The sequence below is a fragment of the Eucyclogobius newberryi genome, unplaced genomic scaffold (genome assembly GCF_026437365.1).
Source record: "Eucyclogobius newberryi isolate DKJ021-1_F unplaced genomic scaffold, fEucNew1.0.hap1 SCAF_4, whole genome shotgun sequence".
Taxonomy (NCBI): domain Eukaryota; kingdom Metazoa; phylum Chordata; class Actinopteri; order Gobiiformes; family Gobiidae; genus Eucyclogobius; species Eucyclogobius newberryi.
This window is the reverse complement of record NW_027316056.1, coordinates 15,356,603-15,381,845: the sequence shown is the minus strand read 5'-3', so window position 1 is coordinate 15,381,845 and position 25,243 is coordinate 15,356,603. Positions and strand designations below refer to the sequence as shown.

The 25,243-nt window shown below is 39.5% G+C and overlaps 2 protein-coding genes across 2 annotated transcripts; one reads left to right on the top strand and one right to left on the bottom strand.

Moving 5' to 3' along the window:
* Nucleotides 1–516: 516 nt before the first annotated feature.
* Nucleotides 517–5,924, top strand: LOC140377509 (uncharacterized). Its single transcript, XM_072462943.1, has 5 exons — nt 517–953; nt 1,673–1,764; nt 1,842–1,911; nt 1,996–4,637; nt 4,717–5,924. The coding sequence occupies exons 1-5, from the start codon at nt 689–691 to the stop codon at nt 5,515–5,517; spliced, it is 3,870 nt and encodes a 1,289-aa protein (XP_072319044.1). The 5' UTR covers nt 517–688; the 3' UTR covers nt 5,518–5,924.
* Nucleotides 5,925–12,309: 6,385 nt separating this feature from the next.
* LOC140377174 (von Willebrand factor A domain-containing protein 7-like) lies at nt 12,310–20,172 on the bottom strand. The gene is made up of 18 exons (XM_072462500.1): nt 20,089–20,172; nt 19,424–19,612; nt 18,888–19,024; nt 18,476–18,620; nt 18,170–18,263; nt 17,718–17,846; nt 17,286–17,472; nt 16,985–17,154; nt 16,797–16,909; nt 16,605–16,721; nt 15,652–15,822; nt 15,259–15,391; nt 15,037–15,189; nt 14,344–14,436; nt 13,927–14,195; nt 13,661–13,794; nt 13,418–13,571; nt 12,310–12,835 (listed from the first exon to the last, which is right to left on the bottom strand). The coding sequence occupies exons 2-18, from the start codon at nt 19,604–19,606 to the stop codon at nt 12,458–12,460; spliced, it is 2,760 nt and encodes a 919-aa protein (XP_072318601.1). The 5' UTR covers nt 19,607–19,612; nt 20,089–20,172; the 3' UTR covers nt 12,310–12,457.
* Nucleotides 20,173–25,243: the final 5,071 nt, after the last annotated feature.

Sequence of the window (25,243 nt, the reverse complement as noted above, 5' to 3'; positions counted from 1 at the left end):
ATTTACAACTGTATTTTCCCACGCACATACTTTGACTTAAAGCATCCACATTCGTTGTTCTTTTGAATAAACCTAACACTGTACGAATGTAGAGCTCAAGTTCGGTAGCGGAAATAAGACTAAGAGCGCAGTTCTACCCCACACCGCCAGAGGCAATGTGGAGCGAGTCGGCCCCAAACAACAAGAAAACAGAAGCGAGAGGACACTAAAACGATAACACGGGGATTTGTAGATTTATGAGCGTTAAGAAAATAACTTACACGTGATAAGATATCAGAAATTGTGCTTTGCCCGCTTTATTATGCGATGAGTGCGGCCTTAGCGAGTAGTTGGACTAACCCTTGTGAATCAGAAACCTGCCAGTTAAGACATTTAACAAATCTCTTTATTTAGCTCTTTTTTAGAACAAAAAACTGTCTCGGTGAGTACAATCTACACATTTATGTTGTGGAATATCCCCATTTTAGCTTAATTTCTCCCTTTTAAAATGTACATTTCTTTCACAGTCTTCCACTCCAGTATGCGGCGCTGTTCCGGGCTCATCCTGCTGAGACAAAAGAGCAGCAGAAGAGCCGCGTTTAGCAGACATGTTGACCATGTTCGTCATAACAAACATTCTTAATAGACTGTAGAATTGATTTTTAAGACCGGGTAGTTTTGGAGGATACAACAGAATCGGACCTCAAAGATGTCTACAAGTGGCCTGCAGAAAAGGTACACATCCGCAATGGAGAAGATTATAAAGAACGCGGTGTCCGAGACCAGCAAAGTTTTGGAGACCATCATCGTGGAGCTGAAGGCTGAAGTGCGCCGAGTTAAGAGCGAAAACGAGAATTTAACGATCAGATGCAACCAGTTTGAAGAAGTGGTGAAGAAACGCAGTGTTTATAGAGAAACTGGAACGTCGCCTGAGCCCTATATTATTGAGCGATGTGACAAGGCTGTGCAGTGTGGTGAGTCACAACGCTCCTCCATCCCGCCCGTTTTGTATCGTACAGCACAGGCTCTTATTTTGATATATCTAATACATTGTGCCTAGTATCTGCAACCCTCAACATTTAGACAAGGATAAAACACTGTAGTACTTTCACCACAAATGTGACTAGTATATGCATTTAATGGCCATCTTACTTTAAATAGTCAGATTTTGAATTATTTTATTCATTTGCTCAACATATCACATACTGGATCAGATAGTAGAACTGTTAAGTAATTTAAAAAAAAAAAGTGCTGGGAGTGCTCAGCCTGAACAGAAAAGGTGCTTATCAAAGTCCTTAAGTGCAAACTACTGATAAATGACAAAGATTCAAAAACACTTATATTGTATTATCTCTTGCCGTTTACTAACTGCAATCCAGTACCTACCTACTAAAAGGCTCATCTCCTTAACGCTCACACCACGGACTGTCCCGGAGTCAGCACCAGGTGGTAGTAGTAGGACGTCCTGAGCTGCTAAAGGTAATAGAGTTAGAGTATTGGTCTAACCATTAACCTATGAGTGGGAAATTCGAAAAATACAATTTATAAAACATATATTGTCAATATGCAATTAGCACACATGGACTGTAACATACTTTCTACTACATACACAGTGATCAAGTTGTTTTTTGTTTATTTTTAATTCTTTTTTTTATCTTTTTTTTTTTTTTTTAAACATGTGTCATGTTCACAGACCTTGGATTTCAACAACCTGAAGAGCTCAATCCAAATCTCTCGGACAATGAAACACAAAGTGAAAGATCGTTTGGGCCAATTCATGAAAAGGTAAACAATTACCACTCATTCTGAATCAAATGTCCCAAACAATGGCATGTAATTTGTTGTTTGTTTTATTCATACAGGAGTCCTCTAATGATTCTTTTTCATTCATCCAAATAAATGAGGATGAGCGTAATACTTATGAACCACTTGGTAAGTCACACAATAATACATTTTAAATATTCACTAAATTAACTTATAGAAAATGCATTTATTTAATATTTTTACTGTATTTAGATTTATCAAATATTACCAGCCCTGAAAAGTCTTGTGACCAAGAAACAAACACAAGTGACGACAGACCAGAACAAATCATGGAAAGCGACTCCTATTTGGAAACGCTTACTCACTCATTTGGGCAAGAACAAGAAATTGTTACCACCATTTCATCTCCACAAGTTGAACTGTATGAAGAAGAGCATGAAAGCTGTTGTGAAACTTCAGAAATTGAAATACAGGAAGTATTTCAAGAGGATGTTGGCATTAAATGTGCAAAAACAAACGATTCATTGTTGGAGTGCCAAGAAGAACTAAAGGAGAGAATAACAATGCAAGAGGATGTGAAAATCTCTGTGGAAAAGGAAGTTGAAATTTGTAAGAAATCCAAACCAGAAGAATGTATAAACCGTCTCTTTCCTGATCTGTCAAAGGAAAATGCTCAGCAACAGGTTGTACAAGAGACAACTGAAATGAATGTCGAACTTGATCCTCAAAGCAAACCTTCCTCTGAAATCGACAATGCTTCTTCAGCTGAAACGACAAATACTGAACTTGCAAACAATTTAGTCCAGGCTGATAATTCCAATGTTTCAAGTGTCCAGGATCAAGCAATAAGCCCATTGAATGTTATCCCAACTGTTATTGGACCAGAAATTGAGAGTACAGCAGTTCAGTCTCTGCCTGCTGAGGATTTGCCAGCAAAAAAAGCACAGAAAGCCCCCCCAACTCTGAAATATCCATATTTTTTGAGAAGGCAGCGATGTACCTCGGTAACCCTGGAAGATGCTATGCTCTTGTTGGACGCAGTCAACCTGCATGAATATAAATCCTCAACTCTTAAGAAAGCCCAAACAAAACATTCTTTAAGACCCTTTGGAACCTCAAAAATAAGTAACAAACCAGAAGTAAGTCAGAAGATTTTGGCAGAAGATTCCCTGAATTCGGAAGAACATGCAAGTACAGCTGAGACATTAGAGCAACCTGCACCGCACACGGCCGAAGTCATCGAAGAAGCTTGCCCTTCTAACTTGGGTAAAGAGGATCAAGGACATCATCGGGAAACTATCCCACATACCAAACCATCACTTGAAGCCGTCATAGATCACGGTGTTCTTATGGTAACACCTACAAAACTCACGCTTGTCACAGAAGCAGATTCGGTGAGCATGGACATTGAGGACGGGCATCATGAAATCTTGTCTTCACCAACCAAACTGTCATCTACTCGAGCTGTGGACAATGACACAGCTAACATGTGCATTGAAGCCCAAGAAGATGATCAGATCACTACTACTTCTCCTGCCAAACCATTAGCGATTGAACCAGCTCAAAATGTTAACTTAGAACTGCAAATTATGATGAAACAAGATGAAGTTTTTCAAGAAGTAGAAGTGATTGAATGCCCAGCTGAAAAGGACATTGACCATGACCATGAAAACCATGATTACAGAAGCTGGTCACTTATTCCCCCCACCAGAACAGCAAGCGTGGCCCCCGGTGCGGACGATCCTGCTGAACAGACTGAACCAGGACAAGCTACAATAGACCCCGAGACTCAAAATTGTGTAGTTAATTTCACACCTCCCACAGTTGCATTACCTTCAGAATCATTAACACGGACTGAATCGGATCTAGCACAAGCAAAACCCGATGAAACCGAAAGTGGTGCCCAGATAAGTGACCTTCCCGCGCCTCACACAGAGAGCCAAGAAAATGACGTCGCAATTTCCCTCGCACTTTCACCTCCAAAACCACCACATAACCCTATCACGCAACACACTTTGCTTTTAAAAATGCCAGGAGAAACTGGTAATCTGTCTAGCTCAGTTGTTAAAACCATTACCTCCTCGTCAGCACTGTCCCCTGCTCAGCTTAGCGCTGTTGTGTCCGCTGTTCGTTCAACCCAGAGCACAGTTTCATCCACAGGGTCATCTCAAAGTGCACCCAGTGGCAAAAAGCTTGTTGCGGTTCCCTTTTCACTTCAGTCTGTTATGAAACCACATCATAAGATTATTGTAATTCCAAGACAATGCAAACTCCCACCATCACAGGCAATCACAAAAGATAAGGCAATTGTACTGAAAAAAAATCCTTTTCAATTGGATGCAACGACCACTGTTATTTCTACAAGCGACGTTAATCTAGACCCGTGCTTCGGTATCAATAATGCAACTCAGGAACTGGACATGCAGCACTTGGCATTAGAGAGTTCACAAACCTCGCCGGCGCAAGAAAAATCCCCATGCAAAAACAAAGTACAAGTTTCATTAAATAGGTTACCATTCCCAGTAGTGTCCACACAAACTCTCTCTTTTACAAACACCTCACCAGATGGATCTTTAACCACACCGAACAACCCAAGCAGACCGCCAATGAAAGCGGTCCTTTCTCAAACTGCCACGAAACTACCTGAAGCTCAACCGGTAGAAGAGACGCTAACCAGCCTGGTATTTGACATCTCTCCTAAGTCGTCTAATAAAAGGAATAAAGCAGTTAAAACTTCTTCAAGCGGTAGGGGCAAATCTACGAGCCGGTCAGCTAATATCGTACGGCTTTCCCCCGTTATGTCCAATGATCACTCATACCCACAACACCGCATGACCAAATCTCAATTCTTGGCTAAATTGGAGGTTTCGCCTGTAACACAAGATTCAGAAAAGGTCTGTATGTCAATGTCCTCTTCAATTTCCCTGTAGAAAGCGTATTGTATGATCATAAACTTTTTGCGTTTGTTTACAGGCTGGCTCCAGCAGGAAGGATGTACAGAAAGCTTCTCTTGTGGATCGACTCCGAAGTCACCTAAAGAAAGTACAAGATAGTACACATCTTACAATAGAGGCTACAGATCGCACAAGCGTGACTCAAGAGAGCGTGACTTCTGGACCTGCCCAAGAACAACAAAGTGAAATTTTGGGTTTGCCGGACACTGTGCCTCACGTTGATGAGAATAAATCTGCCAGTTCAATTAAAACGTCCCCAGTTACCAAAAGTGTTACAAGTGTTAAGCAGGTTAAAAGAAAAAACTGTCCAAAAATTGATAAAATCATACCAACCAAACCTGTCAAGAAACCTAGATTGAAAAAGAGCGATGCAAGCCCTGAAATTATACCTATATTACGAGGAAATTTGGCGCCGATGCGTAACAAACTCATCAATAGCAATGCCCTGTTGAGTTGCGTGAGAAAAGGCTTAACAAAGAAGTCATTTTTATGCAAGTTTTGTCGAAAAGAGTTTGACAAAAAGAAAGACATTGAGGAACATATCCAGGTGCATGCGGGAAAGAAACCGTTTCAGTGCAACATTTGCCACAGAAAGTTTTCCCGAACAATGGAGCTTTCGAGGCATCTCAAGAGACACAACGCTGAGAAGAAATACCATTGTTCGTTCTGTGGAAAAGCATTTATCGCGTACAACAATTTAAAAAGACACACGTACGTTCACACAGGAGAGAAACCCTACCCATGTCCACACTGCACCAAGTCCTTTACACAGGCGGGCCACATGAAAAGTCATATCAAATGCTACCATAAAGACATGTAACATTAAACAATTACAAAAATGACCACACAAAAAATGTTGGTGAGATGTAAACTATTTGAAGCTTTTGTTACTGGGCGATTGAGGGAATGTTCTGACATTTGTAAAATGACTTTACTCACTAGTGTGGGAATAAATATTGAATTTAAATTCTGTGCCTTTTTGTCATAGATGGCATACATTGTTATTATCATTGTGTGTCCTATTTCATTTTCCATCTGTTTATAACATTGTATTTATTGTACTGTATGTGCACAGAGGCAAAGGTTTACAGCACATTTGTATAAAACAATTATTTTACAAGTATAAAGTAAATTGATCATACTTGATCAAATGTACAGTATTTTTGTAATATTGTTTTGGTAATTCTGTAATATACTGTAATATATTGTTTATTCTACAATGAAAAAGCTTGAACTCATTTCTATTCATCCAGTTTTGGTGTTTGTTGTTCAGCATCATAGCTTTGCTACCTCAGTGTGAATACAACTGCTAATCTAACTAAAGACTGATTTTTTTTTTTAAATGTTGAGATATTTGTATCAGTCATTTGAATAATTTTGAATATTACCCAATATTTTGAAAGTGTATAGCTCTATAGTTTTAGGAAAAACAAAACAAGCATATTAGTTGACCACAGTTGAAACTCATTGACATAATCTGTACATATACATTTTATAGTCCACATGAATGCTCAAATATATAATATTTTAAAAGGACATTTAGTTTTCATAGAAATGTAACATTTTGGAGCGCTGGCTGAGGACACTGCCTTGATGCTTGTAATATTGAATGCAATAGCGTCTTATGCAAAAAGTCCTGCGCCCGCTTTCTTTCATAAACTAGGCAGTTCTGTTTAAGCATATCTGTGTATTTGTGTTTTCTCGCCTATTAGATTTACCTTAAGTTAATTTCTTATACACTTTTACATAGTGAGATGACAACACACTGTTTCATTGATAATAAAGACATATTACCTGCTTGGAATGGGCATTTGGAATGATCATATTGAGCCATGGTTTTGTATTGACCGCCGTAGCCTACTAAAGTGCAATTTGAGCTCCACACTGCTGGATAATGTGGCCTAAAAGTAAGAGAAAAATGAATCAAACCTTATTTACCTTATTTTATTAAATTGCAAAACCTATTGTGAATATATAGACTTGTCAGTGTCTCATGTCGGCTACGTCCGTGGGTCGTATTATTTTAAATAATTAATAATAATTATTTGAATTTATTTCTCGTAGTTTATTTTGTTATCTGGCCCATTCTTACTACAACTAACTGAATTTGAATAAAGAGAGTAAATACAGTCTCATAATTTTAACATTACAACATCTCGCGACCCGCACTTTGGGGACCAGTGGGCTATGTCACCCATCACTGTCGACCGGTGCACTCCACAAACCAACTCTAAAAATGTAAATGTAAACATAAAAGGACAGCATGTTAAGAATATTTGTCTTTAATCCCACCCACCTGTCAGTAGAGCTGTAAACAACAGGTATTCATATTTAGGCCCGAGCCCCAGCAGGGCGGAGGGCCTATTGCTCCCGCAACGCTGCCGAAGGCAGCGTTGCAACTGTCTGACCAAACATGCGGGCGCAGCCCGCATGTTTGGTACCCCGTCGCCCCTGGCAAGTACAGTGAACTAGCCCATGCCGAAGGCATGGATCATGCATACTTACTCCTGCTATGACAGAAATAGTCAACAATTAGTGAATGGGCGTAGCGCGAAGCGCTGCATTCCTCCAAAAACCCTCCTGACATCGTCCCGTACGCGAGAATCCATGCCGCAGGCATGGGCCATGCTTTTATCTGCTCAAATCAATGGAAGTCTATGGGGAGTGGGCGGGGCAGCATCGGGAAGGCTTAGAGCTTTCAAACGATGTATAATTTGTTGTTATAGTGGAAACGGCTATATTGTTTTTGCTAAAAATATTATTTTTAGGCCCGAGCGCCACAAGCTGGCGAGAGGCCTATTAATCTCGTAAGGCCGTGCGAAGCACGGCTGCGAAAGTGCGCACGTAGTGCGCACAAAATCGAGCGCGAAGCGCTCGCCCACTTCCAAACACTCACTAACGCACTCCTCCACTCATGCACGCCCCGTGCATACTAATTAGTTGTAGGAAAATGGAACATTACCGTTGTAAACGGGCGAAGCCCGTGCAAAAGTTCGCACTAAACGAGCACTTTACATTGGGATGACGACCGCGAAGCGGTCGTCATCCCCATATAAAGCACTCATTTGCGCTAAGTAGCTCACGAATACGTTCCCCATCTCTTGCATGTTCCGTGCATATAAGCATGTAAGGCAAAAATTGAACATTATTACTGTATAGAGGGCCAAAAACACAAAGTGGGCGGAGCCCACTCAAAATTATCGAAAGTACCCGTCAGTGACCAGGGACCCACACCATGAGGTAGGAAAGCGCGAGCGCTTTCCGAAAATGTATAGTTTATGATATTTGAAAAATGGGAAACATTGTTTTCGCATCGGAATATTATTCTTTCTTTCTTTCTTCTTCTTCTCGGGACCAACCCCCCTATTTTTCACCCAGTGAACATTGACGAAAAGTCACAAAAATTTGCACGCCTCTAAAAATCGTGCCTCTCTACATTCTGGCTATTTCCCTTTTCTAAAATTAAAAAAATTGGCGCGTCAGCGCCCCCAAATGTACCAAAAATGCATTGAGAGATGGGAAATGACCCAAAAAAAATCTGATCGTAGAATCATGAAATTTGGCGCAGAGGTAGATGGTGACAAGAGAAGTAAAAAATATTATTACGGCAACGCCGTCCGCCCAACCAAATGTCGGCCATATTGCTTCAAAAATGGCTAAACATGACTTCGGAGTTTTTCCAAACGTCGTACTTTTACGAACTCCTCCCAGGGCGTTGGCCCTAAAAAGCTGAAATTTGGTGAAAATGCTACTGAGAAGTGGGACCTCAAAAGTTATCCAAATTACATTGATACCTCTCACGGTCTCTGTGCGGCGAAGCCGCAAACTGTAGCTAGAATTTCAGAAATCTCCCATATTTAAAATTTCTGCCGTTTGCGCAGATAAAGTCCGAATTGCGTCAAATTAGAATCAGTTGTTAAACTCTTTGCCCTAAACCTACTTGAAGTGAAATAAATTCATTTGGCGCCACAGCGCCCCCTACAGATTTTATATGGAGGTTAAATGTTTAGTTTTGCGAAATTATATGAAATTTGACACACAACTCAATTTTAGCATCCCCATCAAAAAAGTCAATGACTCATGTCATAATTGTTATGGCGTTGCCGTAACGATGACCGAAACCTTTCATGTTATTCCAATGGGGAAATCGCCAGAACATGTTTACACTTTAGACTTTCACAAACTCCTCCCAGGGCGTCAGCCCTATTAACCTGAAATTTGGTGAGACTCATCTTCAAGACCATCAAAAGTTATCCACATTTTCATTCAAAGAGTCACGGTGTCTGTGCGGCAAAGCCGCACATTTTGCCAAGAATTCAAAATAAAATTGCTTTTTGATGGTAAAACAAAGGGGAGAAGATGTGACAGCGTCACAGATTCAGCAGTAGGCGTAATAAAAGGACAATTGGGGCGCGTTAGCGCCCCCTCCTCTTGCGGCGTGGCGGCGGTGTGGCGGCGGCGGCGTGGCGAGGGCCGATCATTGCCGCTTGCGGCTATATTTATTATTATTTTTCTTGTTCTTCTGCTTTTTGAGCTCTAATTTGACCCCCTGAACATGCTCAAAAACTCACCAAACTTTGCCCAAAATTCAGAATCGGCGAAAAATTTGATTTTTTCTGGGCCATTTTTTTTTTCGTTAAAAAATGGCGCGACAGCGCCACCGACAAAAGTCAAAATACATTGCGCCTATGGGAGACGCCCCGAGGTCAACTTTGGCGTAAAGCTACGAAATTAGGGACACGCATTCCTCTCGTGAGGACAAAAAAAAATATTATTGTGGCCACGCCCCCAGACTTACCCTATGGCTGCCATCTTCCTTTGAAAATGAAAACACGCTGTGTTAGCCATTTTGTTCACGTGAAACTTTGACGAACTCCTCCTAGGGCGTTTTGCCCACCGACTTCAAAATCGGCGGACGTCCTCTGGACAAGTGGGGCATCTAAAGTTATCCAATTTTTTGAGATACCTTTTACGGTCTGTGTGCGGCGCAGCCGCAAAGTTGGACAACTTATTTTGGAATATTGCAGATCTAAAAATTGCTCCCATTTGATCAAAACCAGTCCGATTAGGACCAAATTTGAATCAGTTGTTAAACTTTCTAGTTTGGACCAGTTTAGGATGACAAAATTGAAATGGGCGCGATAGCGCCCCCTACAGAGTGACCTTTAAATTAACATTGAAGGTCAAAAATTAGTTTTACCAAAATGTTCTAAACTTTACCCAAAATTCTATTTTGCCGTCCCGATCAAAAAAGCTTATCAGACAAATGCCTTAATCTTTACGGCGTAGTCGTAGCGATGACAGAAACCTCCCATGTTATCCCTATGTGAAAACCGCAAAATGTCTCAAATATCCACATTTTTATGTTTCACACTTTAACAAACTCCTCCTAGTGCGTTTTGCCCACCAACCTCAAAATCGGTGTACGTCCTCTAGACAAGTGGGGCATCTAAAGTTATCCAAATTTTAAGGATAACTTTTACGGTCTCCCAGAATTCGGACTATTTGGCCTTCAGAGTGGCCTATAAACAATAGAGTTTTTCCAAATGACATGATATTTTGAACAAAATTCTAATTTGCCATCCTGATCATACAAGTATGAGAGCCAAAGTCATATTTTGTACGGCGTAACCGTAGCGATGACAGAAAAATCCCATGTTATCCTTATGGGAAAATCGTAGAATCGCTCAAATCACCACATTTTTACGCTTCACACTTTAACGAACTCCTCCTAGGGCGATTGAACGATCAAGCTCATATTTGGGGAAAACCATCTACACAAGCGGAGCATCAAAAGTTAGTCATATTTAGATTTTAAGTGGTATGGTCTCTGTGCCGTGGAGCTGCAAATATACTGTCACAAATGGGAAAACGCCAAATCTTTAAAATGTTCACATTTACGCTTCACACTTTAACAAACTCCTCCGTGGGCAATAGCTTGATCAAGCTTTACTTTTGGAAATATCATCTCCACAAGCGGGGCATCAAAAGTTATCCATATTTATATTCTAAGTGCTACAGTCTTTGTGTGGCGGACCCGCAAATAGATGTCACAAATGGGAAAACAGCGAAATCTCTAAAATGACCACATTTTTACGCTTCACACTTTAAAGAACTCCTCCTAGGGCGATTGTCCGATCAAACTCATATTTGGAGAATATCATCTACACAAGCGGGGCATCAAAACTTACCCATATTTTGATTCTAAGTAATACGGTCTCTGTGTGGCGGACCCGCAAATATATGTCAGAAATGGGAAAACAGCGAAATCTCTAAAATGACCACATTTTTACGCTTCACACTTTAACGAACTCCTCCCAGGGCGATTGCCCGATCAAGTTCATATTTGGGGAAAATCATCTACACAAACGGGGCATCAAAAGTTAGTCATATTTTGATTTTAAGTGCTACGGTCTCTGTGCCGTGGAGCTGCAAATATACTGTCACAAATGGGAAAAACGCCAAATCCTTGAAATGTTCACATTTACGCTTCACACTTTAACAAACTCCTCCCTGGGCAATAGCTCGATCAAGCTTTACTTTGGGAAATATCATCTACACAAGCGCGGCATCAAAAGTTATCCATATTATATTCTAAGTGCTACGGTCTCTGTGCGGCGGCGCAGCAAATTTGACTGACATTTGTGTTCATTTGCACTGGATTGGCCATGTCCAATGTGTCGCCGTCTGTCAAGTTCTTTTTTAATTCAACACAATAAGGGCGCCATCTTTATCAAGTCGAAAGCGCAGAGTCGGAAGGCCGGCGGCCCGCGAGGGCCGTTGGATGCCGCTTGCGGCTTTAATTCACCATTGAGTTTTCAGATTCGATTTAGGTTAAACAAATGTAAAACACATGTTGATAGAGGTAATAACAAATACATTATTTGTTCACCTATTTTTTCTATCTTGAGACTCAATTACGGCTCCATCTTTGTGATAAAACGTCTTATCATAGGCATAGCACATGTATTTGCTCTGGTTGAAGAAATTCATGGTGGGAAGTTCTTGTAAAACTAGTAAGAATTCTCAGAACAACTCTGAATGGGCTCTGCGCTGTATGGGGTTTAATAAAAATTGCATTATGACCACTAATAATCTGCAGTTGGTTACATGTACAGTGTCTTAAAATTATTTTAAAACAACCTGTCAGTGTAGTGTTTTGAAGGGTTTGTCAGTGTTAAGTCAAACTGTCAGTAAAATTGCATTAATCTCTTCACATGCAATAGTATAATGGATTTTGTTTTAAAGTAGCTCTTATGACATGCTGAAATGCTGAGAAAAGAAATACCAATGTACATCATGTAGTTAAGCACGTATCAAGTACAACTATACTTAAAAAGGATATTATGAATCGCCATGGAGAGATTCAACATAGTAAAATGACATAGCAAGAAAACATTTACACAAATGTTAAATCTATAGTAGCGTCACAATTTACATTCTTAACAGTTGCTGTTCAAATTATACATATTTTTCAATCCACAGTAAAAGCAGAAGTTTGAAAAGGGCAGGTCTAGTTTTTCTAGTAAAATTTTAATATTCTGAAAAAGGCGTACAGACAGACAGAATGTCACGTAAATATAAAATGCTTCAGTTGTCTAGAGAAGCTTTCTCCACAGTATGGGCTTGTTTAGTTACCTGTACGTCTAGATTTGTGTGTGCCCTTTAGGGCCAATAGGCTATTTGATGCATCTTTCCGAGTGGTGCAATAGCCTTACTTACAAACTTGTGCAAAGTGTGTCAATTTGAGAATGGGAAATCTAATTCGGTCTAACATTGAACACTGAAAACAAAAGTGACAACATAAGCAGAAGGGACAGTTTCTCAGCAGGAGCACTTGCACTGCGTTCAATAGAGTGGTAACATCTTCCAACGTTTCCAACTTTATCTAGAGCTACAATCTCTACCACTTGTGAACAGCAGGATGCGTTGTATTGGTATTGAGCAGGATCATCATAGATGACTTGAGTGAGATTCCCGTTGCCCTGCTGCAGGGTCACACTCTGAATGCCCGTGCCATTTCCGTCTGTGAGGTTGGCCACAAGTTCCCAAACAGAGCTCTTGCACTGAGACACATCGTGAGGACAAACGGCTTGTATGCTGATGATTTCACACAATGGTGGGTAGAAATCTGTAATCTAGATGAGAAAAATATGTTGTTTTATTTTCTTTATTTTCTTTTTTGCCGATGCAAAAAAAAATCCAGAAATGTTTTGCTAAACAAGCACAGAAAATGAATCTAGTTTAAGTGGTCGCAGCGCAGTTGATGGGTGAACTGGAGCACCCAGAGGAAACCCACCCGGCCAGAATTAGTAATAATTGTTGAGAATTTGATAAATAAAATTATATTAAATTGTTTTATTGTAAAAATATCCCTAAATAGAATGTATACAATGTCCTGCGTAATTTATTATTGGCAATAATACATTATTAATAAAAATAATAAATGTAGCCGCTACATTATTGCATTATTGATAGATTACGGACATATAATAAATAAATAAATTATATCTGTAATAATTTAACATTTCGCACACAGACAAATAGATAATATCACTTTGTTCATAAGAGGGAAAAAACAGGGGAAAACATTTTATCTTCAATAAACCATTAATGGGTCTGCAATCACTGCATGCCATGCGAGTAGCAGTTGTTGTAAATACAGTATGTATACACTTCCAATAGTAACCTATGGCAACACTATGTTTGTTTTTATTTACCTTTTCAAGAACAGAGAGTCTCAGAACGACATAATTGGAGTCAGAGCCACTAGATGCATCCAGAGTGACGGTGACGTCTGTTCCCGAGACTGTGCCAGCAGGAGGCGTTATGGTCAACGTGGCATTGGTGTATTGTCCTGATGTCAAGCTGAGACTGTTTGGATTAAATACATTTAATGAAAACATAAATTACATCAAGTAGGTACATTGTAGAGTTTCATATGGAGGTGGCTCTTTTTTTACCTGCTTGGATACGCCATTGGGAAATTCCTGTCATTTCGAGCACTGATTTTGTATTGGCCACCAGTACCATTTGTAAAGACACTAAAGGGCAGTGTGAATGCCTTCCCTGGCTCCATACTGCTGGATACAGTAGCCTGAAAACAAGAGCAAAGTGTTAGTATTATAATACTCTGATGAGGCTGACAGGAGCTCATTGGTTAAAAAAAAAAAAGTTTAAAACGTTATCTGGACAATGTTTTTGACACCAAAGATTGTTCCAAACCAACCTTAATGTTGACTTTAGAGACAGACATTTGAGTGGTGGACTGCCGCTGGAACTCAGTGTTTGAAACTGTGTCTATTCCTTTCAGAAGGACCACAAACTCCCCTCCGGGCACAACAGGGACAGTGGCCAGGATTTCTCCATTTCCCATGTTGGAGATCGAAGCACTGGTAGAAACAGAGCTGGACACTGAGAGCAGACTAATTTCCTTTATTTTCAGAGAATCTGGGCCTTTTCTGCCCATCACAGGAAGCATCAGATTGGCTGGCTGACCTGAGGAACGTACAGTAGGGTATATTATGTGTCTATGATCACAAAAACGGTCAAAGCTGAAAGCTGAGAGAGAGGCTTGTCTGTTGTTGTTTTTGTTTTTGTTGTTGTTGTTGTCGTTATGGAGTATTGCTTTATTGTCGGCTATTACCTTCTTGTGGGCGTCCTGTTAGCACAGCGTATCCTGGGTGAGGGCCCTCAAATTTTTCCACAAAATCATAAATGAAGGCAATGGTGCTCTGACCTGTAGCACAAATACAAAGCAATAATTTGATATTTGTATAGATCAGGGAGCACACATTTAAGGTATATGGACAACTTAACGTCTATGACCAATTCTCATGTTTTTCTCTACAGGACTTAGTTTGGTAGGATAACACCTGTGGTAAATATTTCTAAAACGGAATCCCTCTTCCTATGTCTTCGAGACAATTAACTGACACAATCTTCTGACCGTTTGAACACTCATTCAACTAAATAAAGGTGTTATATGGTATTATTGCTTGTAAAATCATAAATATTGTGTAATTTGTATGGATTTTAGCCCTCGTTTGCAGCATGGTTTCTAGGTCATATTTGCTGCCTATGTCCGACCAGGAAGTACAATTACCGGTATAAACTTTATAAAAATGGGCAAAATGTAAAATCTGGAATATCATTGTTACAGTTAATGAAATGTGCTGTCTAATCTGATTCAAAACAACATGGTTGTGTTAGTGGAAGTAATACATAGATGTGAGCCAACTGGTAATGGAAAGTGCAGATTGCTTCCTTAAAGATTCTAAACTGCAGTGCAGAGGTCTGTAAAATGCTTTGTATCGTTACTTGATATGTCACATCTTACCTGAGACTTTGATAGTGTATGCGTTGCTGGACGTGAGGCGGATCTGCCAGCGCCCTGTAGCTCTGTCAGCATTTAGAGTACTGCGCCAAAGGTTTCCTACAGTTTTGATGGTTGCCAGAGAACCACTGGCTTGACTGCTACTCTGGGTCACACCTAAAGTACAAAATAGGGGTCATCATCGATTCAACTGTTTATTTTTTCTCTGTGTCTTGTTGTTTTTACCAGCCGGATTTGTCAGTGTAAAACTAAGAGATGTGCCAGTAATGTAGAAGGTGATGTTTTTCAGGGAATCATCCAGACTGAAGGAGAATGTTTCAGGCTTTCCAGGGTTCCTGTCCTGCTGTAAAATTGTTACCTGAAAACAAATTAACAGGTGATGAGTTAAATGCATGTACGTTTTCATTCATTCAATATTTACAAGAACCTTTCTTACGGAGCTCAATATTCCCGCCAATTTCTATGACTGGGACCGCATGCTACAGACTTTGCTTTTTTGGTTTAATGTAGTTGAAGTTTTCAGTAAGTGGGAGGTTACATTAGCTTGGTGCTCTAATCTGTTTCATTGTTACTTGTGACAATGAAACACATTTTTAAAATATTTTTTGCCAGTTTTACCAGAGCGGATGTGGATGTGTCCAGGATGATATCTGTGGCCTGTGGGAGCTGGCCCTTGGTCACTTGAATGGCCTGTCCTCCTGAAGCCAGAGCCAAGTCTTTGTAGTCATTGAAAGTTCCTCCTCTGGTTGAGCGCCGTCGTCTCTTTCCGCTTGTCATGAAAAAGTTCACCTGTGGAGTGTTTGAATTTGTGATTTTGTGATTTTGAAACCGTCATAGAAGGAAGTTTATGTTCAAATGATTGTCTCTGGCTCTAACTTGTCATTGCATTCACAAACTCTCTGGTTCATCACTATTGTTCCTATGCAGACATTGTCTGTGCAGAAGATAAAAGTTTGTTACCCTAGCTTAAATTCAAATGTTTGCACAACCTTTCTGTGAATGTTAGGATTCTCAAACAATAGTTCTGGTTGTACATTGTATTAATTATATGGTGACTTCACATCATAATTTATGTTGACCAATATTTAGTCCAATTTCATACATTTTATGCCAATGCTAAAACTAGTTTGAAGGGGATATATTATGTACAACAGATATGTTGCACCTTTTAAGTATGTTATTACCCTCATCATTCGATAACTAAAAATTGTATTTTGATCCATGTATGTTGGAGTAACCCTTCATTCAAGGCTTGAGTGCTCAGAGAGTACACTCTGTTCACCTACCCTATGCCTTTAAATTGCCCCTTGGGGATGAATACAATTATTTGAATTGAATCCCCTATTCCCGCCCACTGCTCTGTAATTGTGATTATTCCAAAGATCCTGACTCCGGGTCAAGCATGTTGGGTTCAAAAATGACTTTCAAAAATAAAAACATTTACATTTCTAGTCTTTATATTTTAAATTACATTATAGCTTTTTAAATATGTACCTTGAAAGAGTAATAACTGACAACGGGTACCGTATTAAAGGTCAATTTGTCTGACATGTTTGACAAAACTGCTTTACCATCGACTTTGTGCTTCTGATGAGAGCAACAAGTGTGTCTTGTAGGTGGGCGTCTTTGGCAGAGGCGTCAGTAAACACAAAGATGTTAGAGTAAGAAGGGGCTGTCGTCAAGGCCAGCTGCAAAACAACCACTTTTTAAAATAGATTTGCAACATTTGTAATGTAATGTATGTATGTTCTTATTTGATATACCTGAATACCAGAGTAACACATCTCAGGAAGGTCACCGCCTCCATTTGCTCTGAGTTTAGAAATTTCCTTTTTCATGACCTCAGGATCTGTTGTTTTTATAACTGGTCCAAATTCTATATGTCAACAAAGAATCATGGATTAAGTTAACCCAATTAAATTCTCCAAAATCATCAAATAAAAGCTCATACCAGGGTCATTGAAGGGCACCAAAATATACTCAGACGGCTCATCCTGTGTTCCCTTTTTCTCGTCAATGATTTCATATACGACCTTTCGGGCTTCATCAATATCATCTGACATGCTGCCTGTTGTGTCAATGACAAAACACACAACGGAGGAACGGGCAATGCCCAGCATTCTGCAAAAAAAAGAAGCAAACATCCCTATCATGTTGTGTAAAAGGGTATAATCACAGAGCGCAAGAAAGACAACATGGTGCACAAAAACGCTCTATTGGTATGGTAATTAACATCAATAAAACAGACTAACCTGAGGAAGTCGTTGTCACCTGCAGCCAGGCGAATGTCCTCCAGCAGCTTTAGTGTTGCAGCCGTGGCCACCTTCACCGCTGCATCATGGTAATCCTGGTTATCAGGACGCCGCTCATCTTTGTGAATTCCCCCACGAGGAACTTTGAAACTGGTCAGATCAGACGAGCCACCGTGACTGCATTTACCTGCACAGTGAACCAGATGACACATTTCTACATATACTGTACTCGATGTGATCCCTCACTGTAATACATACAGTTTGGGCTTTTAAAATATATATATATATATATATATATATATATATATATATATTATATTTTTTTATTAATATTAATTGGACATCATTTGAAGACTACATTTCTATGTTATGATATGTATTGATTGTTTAGAATTTGAAGATTATGTTATAAAATGTGTTTTTCAGTTCTACCTGAGGGTTTTTTGCCAGAGAAGATTCCCATGTATCCGGACGTCAGCTTCCCTTGGTGCAGGATGTCAGAAAGGATTTGATTGGGACAAGTTCCCCCGGCACAGTCTCTGCAGGTGGGAGTGCTCATATCTATGACAAAGTATTGTGAGAGTTCAAACCAGCCTTTTATTGTGTGTGAACAAACCACAATTCAGTATTCAGAAATCAAGACAGATAGGAACGTATGACTCATTTATTTATTTATTTTTTACAGCTTTACAGAAAATGTATCTCTTATGATAAAATAAAATAAAGTTCCTTAACTTATTGTAATTGTTATTAAATTAAATTGTAAATTGTTTTCTAATGTCTAATTTTTGCACGAGTTATGTAGCTTTTTTGACAAGTTGATCAGCAATTTTAAGTTATCTTTTTCTGGCATTTTACACTGCTATTTGGAGTGAAGTACGCACCTGCCAAGTTTTCAATTGGAAGATCTGGGCGAATGAGATTGAGATATGGCTCTTTGTTACCCAGCTCCACCCAGTTACTGTGGCTGTAGAAGTCCTAAAGGTTCACAGAAACACACACGTCATAAGTCATCAGGTCAATTAAGTAAATATAGCTTCAAATCAATATAGAACTCAAATCAATCACACAAGTGGGCTTGTGTTTGTCATATTTTTAGTGATATATTAACAGTAGACACCACCTTAGTCCATGCGTACACTTTTGTTTAGTCTAATCTGTTGCTATTTTTTGGTTTCTGCATTTCTCACCTGCAGAGTGTGAAGGACCCTGCCCAAAGTCTCCCTGGCGGCTTGGAAGTTCTCATTACGGACGTTTGCTTTTATGGCCGCGACTCCCTCCGTGATCAGACTTCTCCCCTCAAGGAACGCCTCGGAGTTGAAGTGATGAGGGGCACTGACAAGGAACACATATACATGTTATCTTGTTTTACTTTGAATGAAAGCTAGAGGTATGTCAGTAAGTTGTGACATGGATACTTCAAGTCACTAACAGGGATTATCATTTTCCTTTTGGATATTTTTTTTAAAACACAATGTAATCAATAAGAAAAACTGTCCACTATTTGCAAACTATAAATAATATTACAAACCAATGAATACTTTAATGAAACTTGATATATATCAGGAGTAGAAAAGTGGTGCATTTTCTACCTAGCGTTACCTTGCCACAAAGTCTCTGTCGACTAATCCGTTTTGCATGTAAATTTCCTGTAGAGCTGAGTGAAACTTGGCCCCTGACACATCACCTGTGGCAGTGGGACCCAGACAGGCCTGCACTATCTGTTCAGGAGAGTTTCCCTGGAAGTCAGTGGTACATAAAAAGTTATTAATATAACACTCAAACCTTTCGATTTATTAAATTAGGGAGAGGGATAGTTTAACATTCAGAATTTTGAAGCAAACACCTAAAAGCCAAGGATACAAAGGCCTAAAAGCCATTTAGCCGGAAGTACAATTATCAGCAAGATGCTTATTAATGTAGTTAACATGCAGAAGTATTAAAAACATATACACAAGAGAGCATTTTCATTTATACTAAATATATATCTTTGCTCTGCAAGTGCTTCAGAATTAATACTATAATGTATTCTTATTATCTGGATTGTCTTATATGAGAATTATAAGATCTTCATTATATTATCTTCATACTGTATTTTTTTTTTTCAACAACTGTTGTTTCGTAGTTTCATAGCTAACCGTAGGGCTGAACTCATAACCGTTGTTGTACGCCACGGCTTTGCATGTCTCCATGACTTTCTGTAGCAATGCAGTCCCAGTGATAGAGACATGAGTGGAGGTCCCACCCCCAATCGGGACAAAGGCCAGGACGGGGACTGTCAGAGCAGCAGCCAATACAGCGAGTCCCAGCAGAGAAGTCATGGTTATCTGGAGACTGGAAGATAACAGAGGGAAGGGGTGAGAATCAACATTTGAAAGTTTAGAATTAATATATGGGGGTGGAAACATAGCGGAAGAAAATGGATGCAAAAATGTTAAAACAAGGTTCATTTGAGTTAAGATGGAACCTATCTCTAAACTAAAATGCAATGTCAATATGATTATTTTTCTTATTGCAACAATTGCAAGACCAGCAGAGCCTTCTTGATTTATATGGAGACAGGGACAGCAAGTGATAAGATGATAATTGAAAGATAATTATAACATTTCATATAAATAAAATAAATAAAACTTGTAGTTGCTTATGTAATATTTTTAATTATATTGAACTGAAAGCAGATCATCAATAATGATAAATAGATTAAATACATTTCCTACAATTATTGGAACAAATATACCTTTGGTAACTTAAGATAACTTAGGTAAGGATTAGGATAACTTAGGTAAGGATGAAATATATTTACCTCATCTAAAAATGGCTTTATCTTTTTGACGTTGCTCTGCTGCTATGATCCCAGACTGAGTCACAAGCACTTCAACACTTATATAGCTTACTGTATGCAGGACTTTGTAACTGTTCAAGGTGGGGTTTCCAAAGAAACATAAAATGCTGATATTTTACAGGGTGTGAATATGTACTTGTCAAACGTCATATTGTGTTTACTCAGTCTGGTATATATTAACTTATATGTCAACTTATATGTGAATCAGAAAATGTAGCCTGTAGTTCCATGTATTTTCTGCAACATGCTTATACTCTGCCTAAGTAACCAACTAACTTTATTTTTAGTCATCATTCTGTTTTCGCATCATAAGATCAAAATTATTTTTAAATGTACAGAAGATGGAAGTGTCAACCAATATATTTCTGAGTGAAGAATTGTGTATTATAATAACAGCTTTGTGATTTTTGTCCAAGTCACCTCAGTGGTTTTCCATTAGAAAATGTCAACAAACAAGCCAATGTAGTATCAAAGCTCTGTGTGTGGTGAAAAACTTTGCTTGTCATGGGTAGTTTCTATCTTAATCATTATTTAATTTACCAAATATACCAAAGCACGTCTTGTGGTTAAGAGTTTATCAAGTGTAACAACTTAGAGAGGCACACATCAGCACAGACAAATAAAACAATCACACGGCCACATGAAGACTCATATCAATACCACCACAAAGGGATTCAACAGTGAATTATAAAATTACATAAACAACAAAATATTTTTCAAAACGTTGCGTTGGATCATATCAATTATTATTATAATTAAATCAATAACATTTTATTTGTAGAGCACAATTCCTACAAAAATGCACTTCAAAGTGCTTTACAACGTTAAAAACACATAAAAGACACAATACAGTAATAAGTCACAAGAAATCAATAAAAACATAAAATACATTCAAATTGTGTTTTAAATGGTTAAAACCAGACAGAGGTATTTCAGGCATATGCACAGCCAAACAAAACAGTATTTAGCCTAGATTTAAACATAGCCGGGGTGGGGGCCTGTCTCACAACTTTGGGAAGCGTATTCCAGACCTTTGCCCCACAGCATTGGAACGTGATCTGGTCTTGACTCTGGGCACCTGCAGGAGGCCGGTCCATGTTTAGTCCTGACTCTGGAGGCCGGTCCATGTTTAGTCCTGACTCTGGGCACCAGCAGGAGGCCGGTCCATGTTTAGTCCTGACTCTGGCACCAGCAGGAGGCCGGTCCATGTTTAGTCCTGACTCTGGGCACCAGCAGGAGGCCGGTCCATGTTTAGTCCTGACTCTGGCACCAGCAGGAGGCCGGTCCCTGAGGTCCTCAGAGTCCGAGATGGTTCATATGGCACTAACATGTCAGAGATGTACTTTGGTGCTAGGCCATGGAGAGACTTGTACACAAGCAGAGCTGCTTTAAAGTCTCTTCTCTGAGCCACAGGAGCTAGTGCAGAGACCTGAGAACAGGACTAATGTGATCGTACTTCCTGGTTCTAGTCAGGACCCGAGCAGCAGCGTTCTGGATGTACTGCAGCTGTTTTACAGCTCGTTTGGAGAGACCAGTGAGCAGGCCGTTACAGTAGTCTAATCTACGAGAGACAGAAGTATGGAGTTGAGTACTTTGTAATACTACACATCTACATAATGGATAGATAATATTGCGTTGGGAAAAATCTTTTGTAGCATTTTAAGTTACATTCTTAATGTCAAATTCTCATATTGTTCATTGTTTGAAAGGGAAACTTTTTTTCCCTATCTCATATAAATCCCACTTTTCACCTTAAAAAGGTGCATATGATAGGTTCGACAACACATTTTGCTAAAACGTACTAAAGATTTTACTAAATATTTGCCTTGTTTTCCCCAGTTTATAATGTTACTTCCTGGTTGGCCATGAGCAGCATATGTGACATATAGACAACTGTTTAAGCAACTATATTGTAAACAAAGGTCAAAATACATATAAATTACACAATAGTTTTGGTTTGACAAATAATTATTCTTGATAACACCTTCACTTAGTTAAAAAATGTAAAACATTTTCAAAATTGTAAACATTTTTGAGGCTACGTTCAAACTGCACACCTTGACGCTTGATTCAGATTTGTTCCCAGATCAGATTTTTTTGAGAGGCCGATGAATCAGATTTTTGAAGAAGAATCTGTGAACTCATGACTTGAGAAGTTTCTATTTTTTATATATATATTTTTAAGGACTTTTGGCCAATATACTTTATTGGACAGAGTGGGGATTCGAACTCATGACGCTGCAGCGGGCTGCGCTTGGAGCCTGGCATGTGTGCTGCACCTTAACCACTCCAGCAGCACCAGACTTGAGAAGCTTCAATGCAAAATAGTCTTTATTGATGAGCCACAAAAATTGTCAGAACAGCAGCAAGACCTGAGTTGTTTCTTCAGAAAAAGCTGCTCTCAGATAGTTCCATGCCATAATATCCCCCTCAGTTCCTAAAGAATGGGGTTTGACACTTCCCTTTTCAGATGATATATCCTATGGTTTTCTTGGTATGTAGTTAATTATTCTCTTTTTTTTCCTTGTCAACCAGATTAACAAGACTGTTGGCACTCAAGCATCACATTTGTGCACTTTCTAGCTTTGCTGGCTCTTGTCTGGCAGGCCATTGAAAGGTTTAGGGCCATATTTTGTCCCTAGCCTTAGCATTAACATGGGGGCTGCAGAGCTCTTTTCCTGACATATTGCACAATTGCTGACAGCGCAGGGCGTGGAGCAGGGAGTGGAATTCTAAACAAGAGGTCATACTGAAATATGAGGTGGAGTGAAGCAAATTGAGGGCGTGGTGTGTTCTGTGAATGCCAGAATCATAAAGAATACATTTCGAAACTGGTGCACTGTAGACATGTTTCTATCCCCATATGGATGAGATAATCATAATAAAACAACCTTCATGGGCATTGTAAATGAAGCGTTGGGAAGGAGACCAAATCTTGCGACCTCTGAAAGGACTGTATATTTCCTGAATATATAATCCTCAATCTTCCCAGGTTGTCTGGCCAGAACAAGAGAAGGACGTCAGCTTTTACTTTATTCATTCTTATTCACTCTTTATTAATTGCTTGTGGGTGGATAAGGAAGTTGGATAAGGAAGTTGGATAAGGGAGTTGGATAAGGGAGTTGGATAAGGGAGTTGTTGTTGTTTAATCTCAAGGACCAAGAACCCACCAGAAGAGCACACGAGGAATGGGGAGCAAACGGGAAGCGACCGTATCAGACAAAGGGAAAGAAACACTAAGTTTGCTAAAACACACAGAAGTCCCGTCAGGTGCTAAACTGTGAAAAGTGAGAAGATGTGATTGGCTGAACTATGCTGGAGATCAGGTTACTAAATAGTAAAATAGAAATATAAAAGGCTAGCACAAAGAATAAACTAATAACTAAACCAGAGTGATTAACTAAATTATGAACAAATCAAACATTATCTCTACAACACCAGACCCTTGTTAACAGGCATAAAATAGAATAATGTATATACAGTCCAATTTTAGATGGTTACATTTTTCTCCCACTCATTTCTCTCCCTCTAAAGCCCTTTGCTGGACACCTCCACCTCCAGTGTTGGACACCTGTTATTGCACAGTCCGGGCCAGACTGGACCATGCTGAATCCCATGTGCTCAGATGCCTGGCGCCGGGACAAATGCGGGTCATCGCAGCAGTCTGGGGGTGTGCACTTCAGGGTCATTTGCTCCCGTGGCTCTGCTCCTGCTTCCCCTCTTATATGGATCACAAGTCAAGTTTATAAATAGAGCTTCTCCGGATTTTGGACCTGGCTTAGTCTCGGTTTAATTTGGGTTCAATCAAGGCAACCCGGGGGTGGAAGCAAGCCCCCCACTTTGTGCAAAACAAATAAGGTCAACTACATAATAAAGAAGAAACAATGCTCCAAGGCTGAAATTCAATATTTTATTCTTTTATAATTTTGGGGACAAATTTAAAAAATCAGAAAACATGTTATTACTCACTTCTTTCCTTGCCTAGATATGAGGCCCACCCGGTTCACATATGGAAAAAATATCATCAGACTTCACCTGTAGTGTGAAAGTAGCCTAGAGGGATTTTGTTTTAGAACTCTCTAATTCCTGTAACGCATCCCATATTCCCTTTATCATTAAAATGCATTTAGGAAACATCTTAAAGTACACCTTTTTGTGGGTGCTTACATTACATTACAATTATTTCCTGGAGACCAATCGTAACTATAGGCATAGTTACTAACCTTAACATAAACCCCAATCTTAACACACCCTGCTATGTCTCATTAACTTTAGCTGTTAAAACCAAATCGGAGGATGGGCATTAATGGAACCAGGACCATATTGAAAACATTAAAAGAAAGCCGCACATTCATTGATGTAGAATGTGATTTGTTTATAAATCAGTTCCTTCTTTATTGTTCATAAAGACGAAGTCACAAGAGTCAGGTCAAGAACATAAAAGCTAAAGATTTAGTTTTTAAGGCGGAGCAGATGCAGCTTTTAAAATCCAGCTTTCCTTTCACCTACTGCTGAGAAACTTCTGCTGCGCACCCTTGACGGGGCAGCGGAAGTGGCTAGTTCAGCCGGCTACACACACATTGGGACCCCAGCTTCCAGAACTACCAGTCCCCAAAGCACAATCCAGGAGTAACTCAGTGTCATGGGGCGAGAGCCTTGCCAGGGCACTAGAGTAAAACATACATTAGTGGCTGTAGAAATAAATTATTGAAGCCGACAACGCAGAAACTACTTTTGGAAAGGAGGTCAACAACAGCCCAATCAAAGGCGTAAGTAGGAATAGCAGAGAACTGGAAGAGGAGTGTTTTTATACTGAGTGGAGCGATCTTCTTGCCAATTCGATTAAAAACTATCCACATATCACAGCAATTTGATCCATATCCTAACCATGACCATGCCGTCATAATAAAGTGTGTATACAGACTTTAGTCCCCACAATCAGATAATCAGACTGTACTCTGTGTCTCACTTTTATTCCATTTTGACTGGAAGATTACCTACATCCATTTATTCATATATACCTCCTTTCCTTCCATTTGTATGTTTTTTGCTTTGTCTTGTGTCATTTCTTCTTTAGGGCATATCTGTTTAATATCTCAGATTATGTAGTTAGTGA

Coding starts and splice junctions, on each gene's coding strand:
- LOC140377509 (XM_072462943.1), top strand. CDS start 689: ATGTCTACAAGTGGCCTGCAGAAAAGGTACACATCCGCAATGGAGAAG. Junction 954..1,672: donor TGACAAGGCTGTGCAGTGTG/GTGAGTCACAAC, acceptor TCATGTTCACAG/ACCTTGGATTTCAACAACCT. Junction 1,765..1,841: donor TTGGGCCAATTCATGAAAAG/GTAAACAATTAC, acceptor TTATTCATACAG/GAGTCCTCTAATGATTCTTT.
- LOC140377174 (XM_072462500.1), bottom strand. CDS start 19,606: ATGACTTCTCTGCTGGGACTCGCTGTATTGGCTGCTGCTCTGACAGTC. Junction 17,155..17,285: donor GGTGACAACGACTTCCTCAG/GTTAGTCTGTTT, acceptor TTTTTTTTGCAG/AATGCTGGGCATTGCCCGTT. Junction 14,437..15,036: donor ATACACTATCAAAGTCTCAG/GTAAGATGTGAC, acceptor TTTGTGCTACAG/GTCAGAGCACCATTGCCTTC.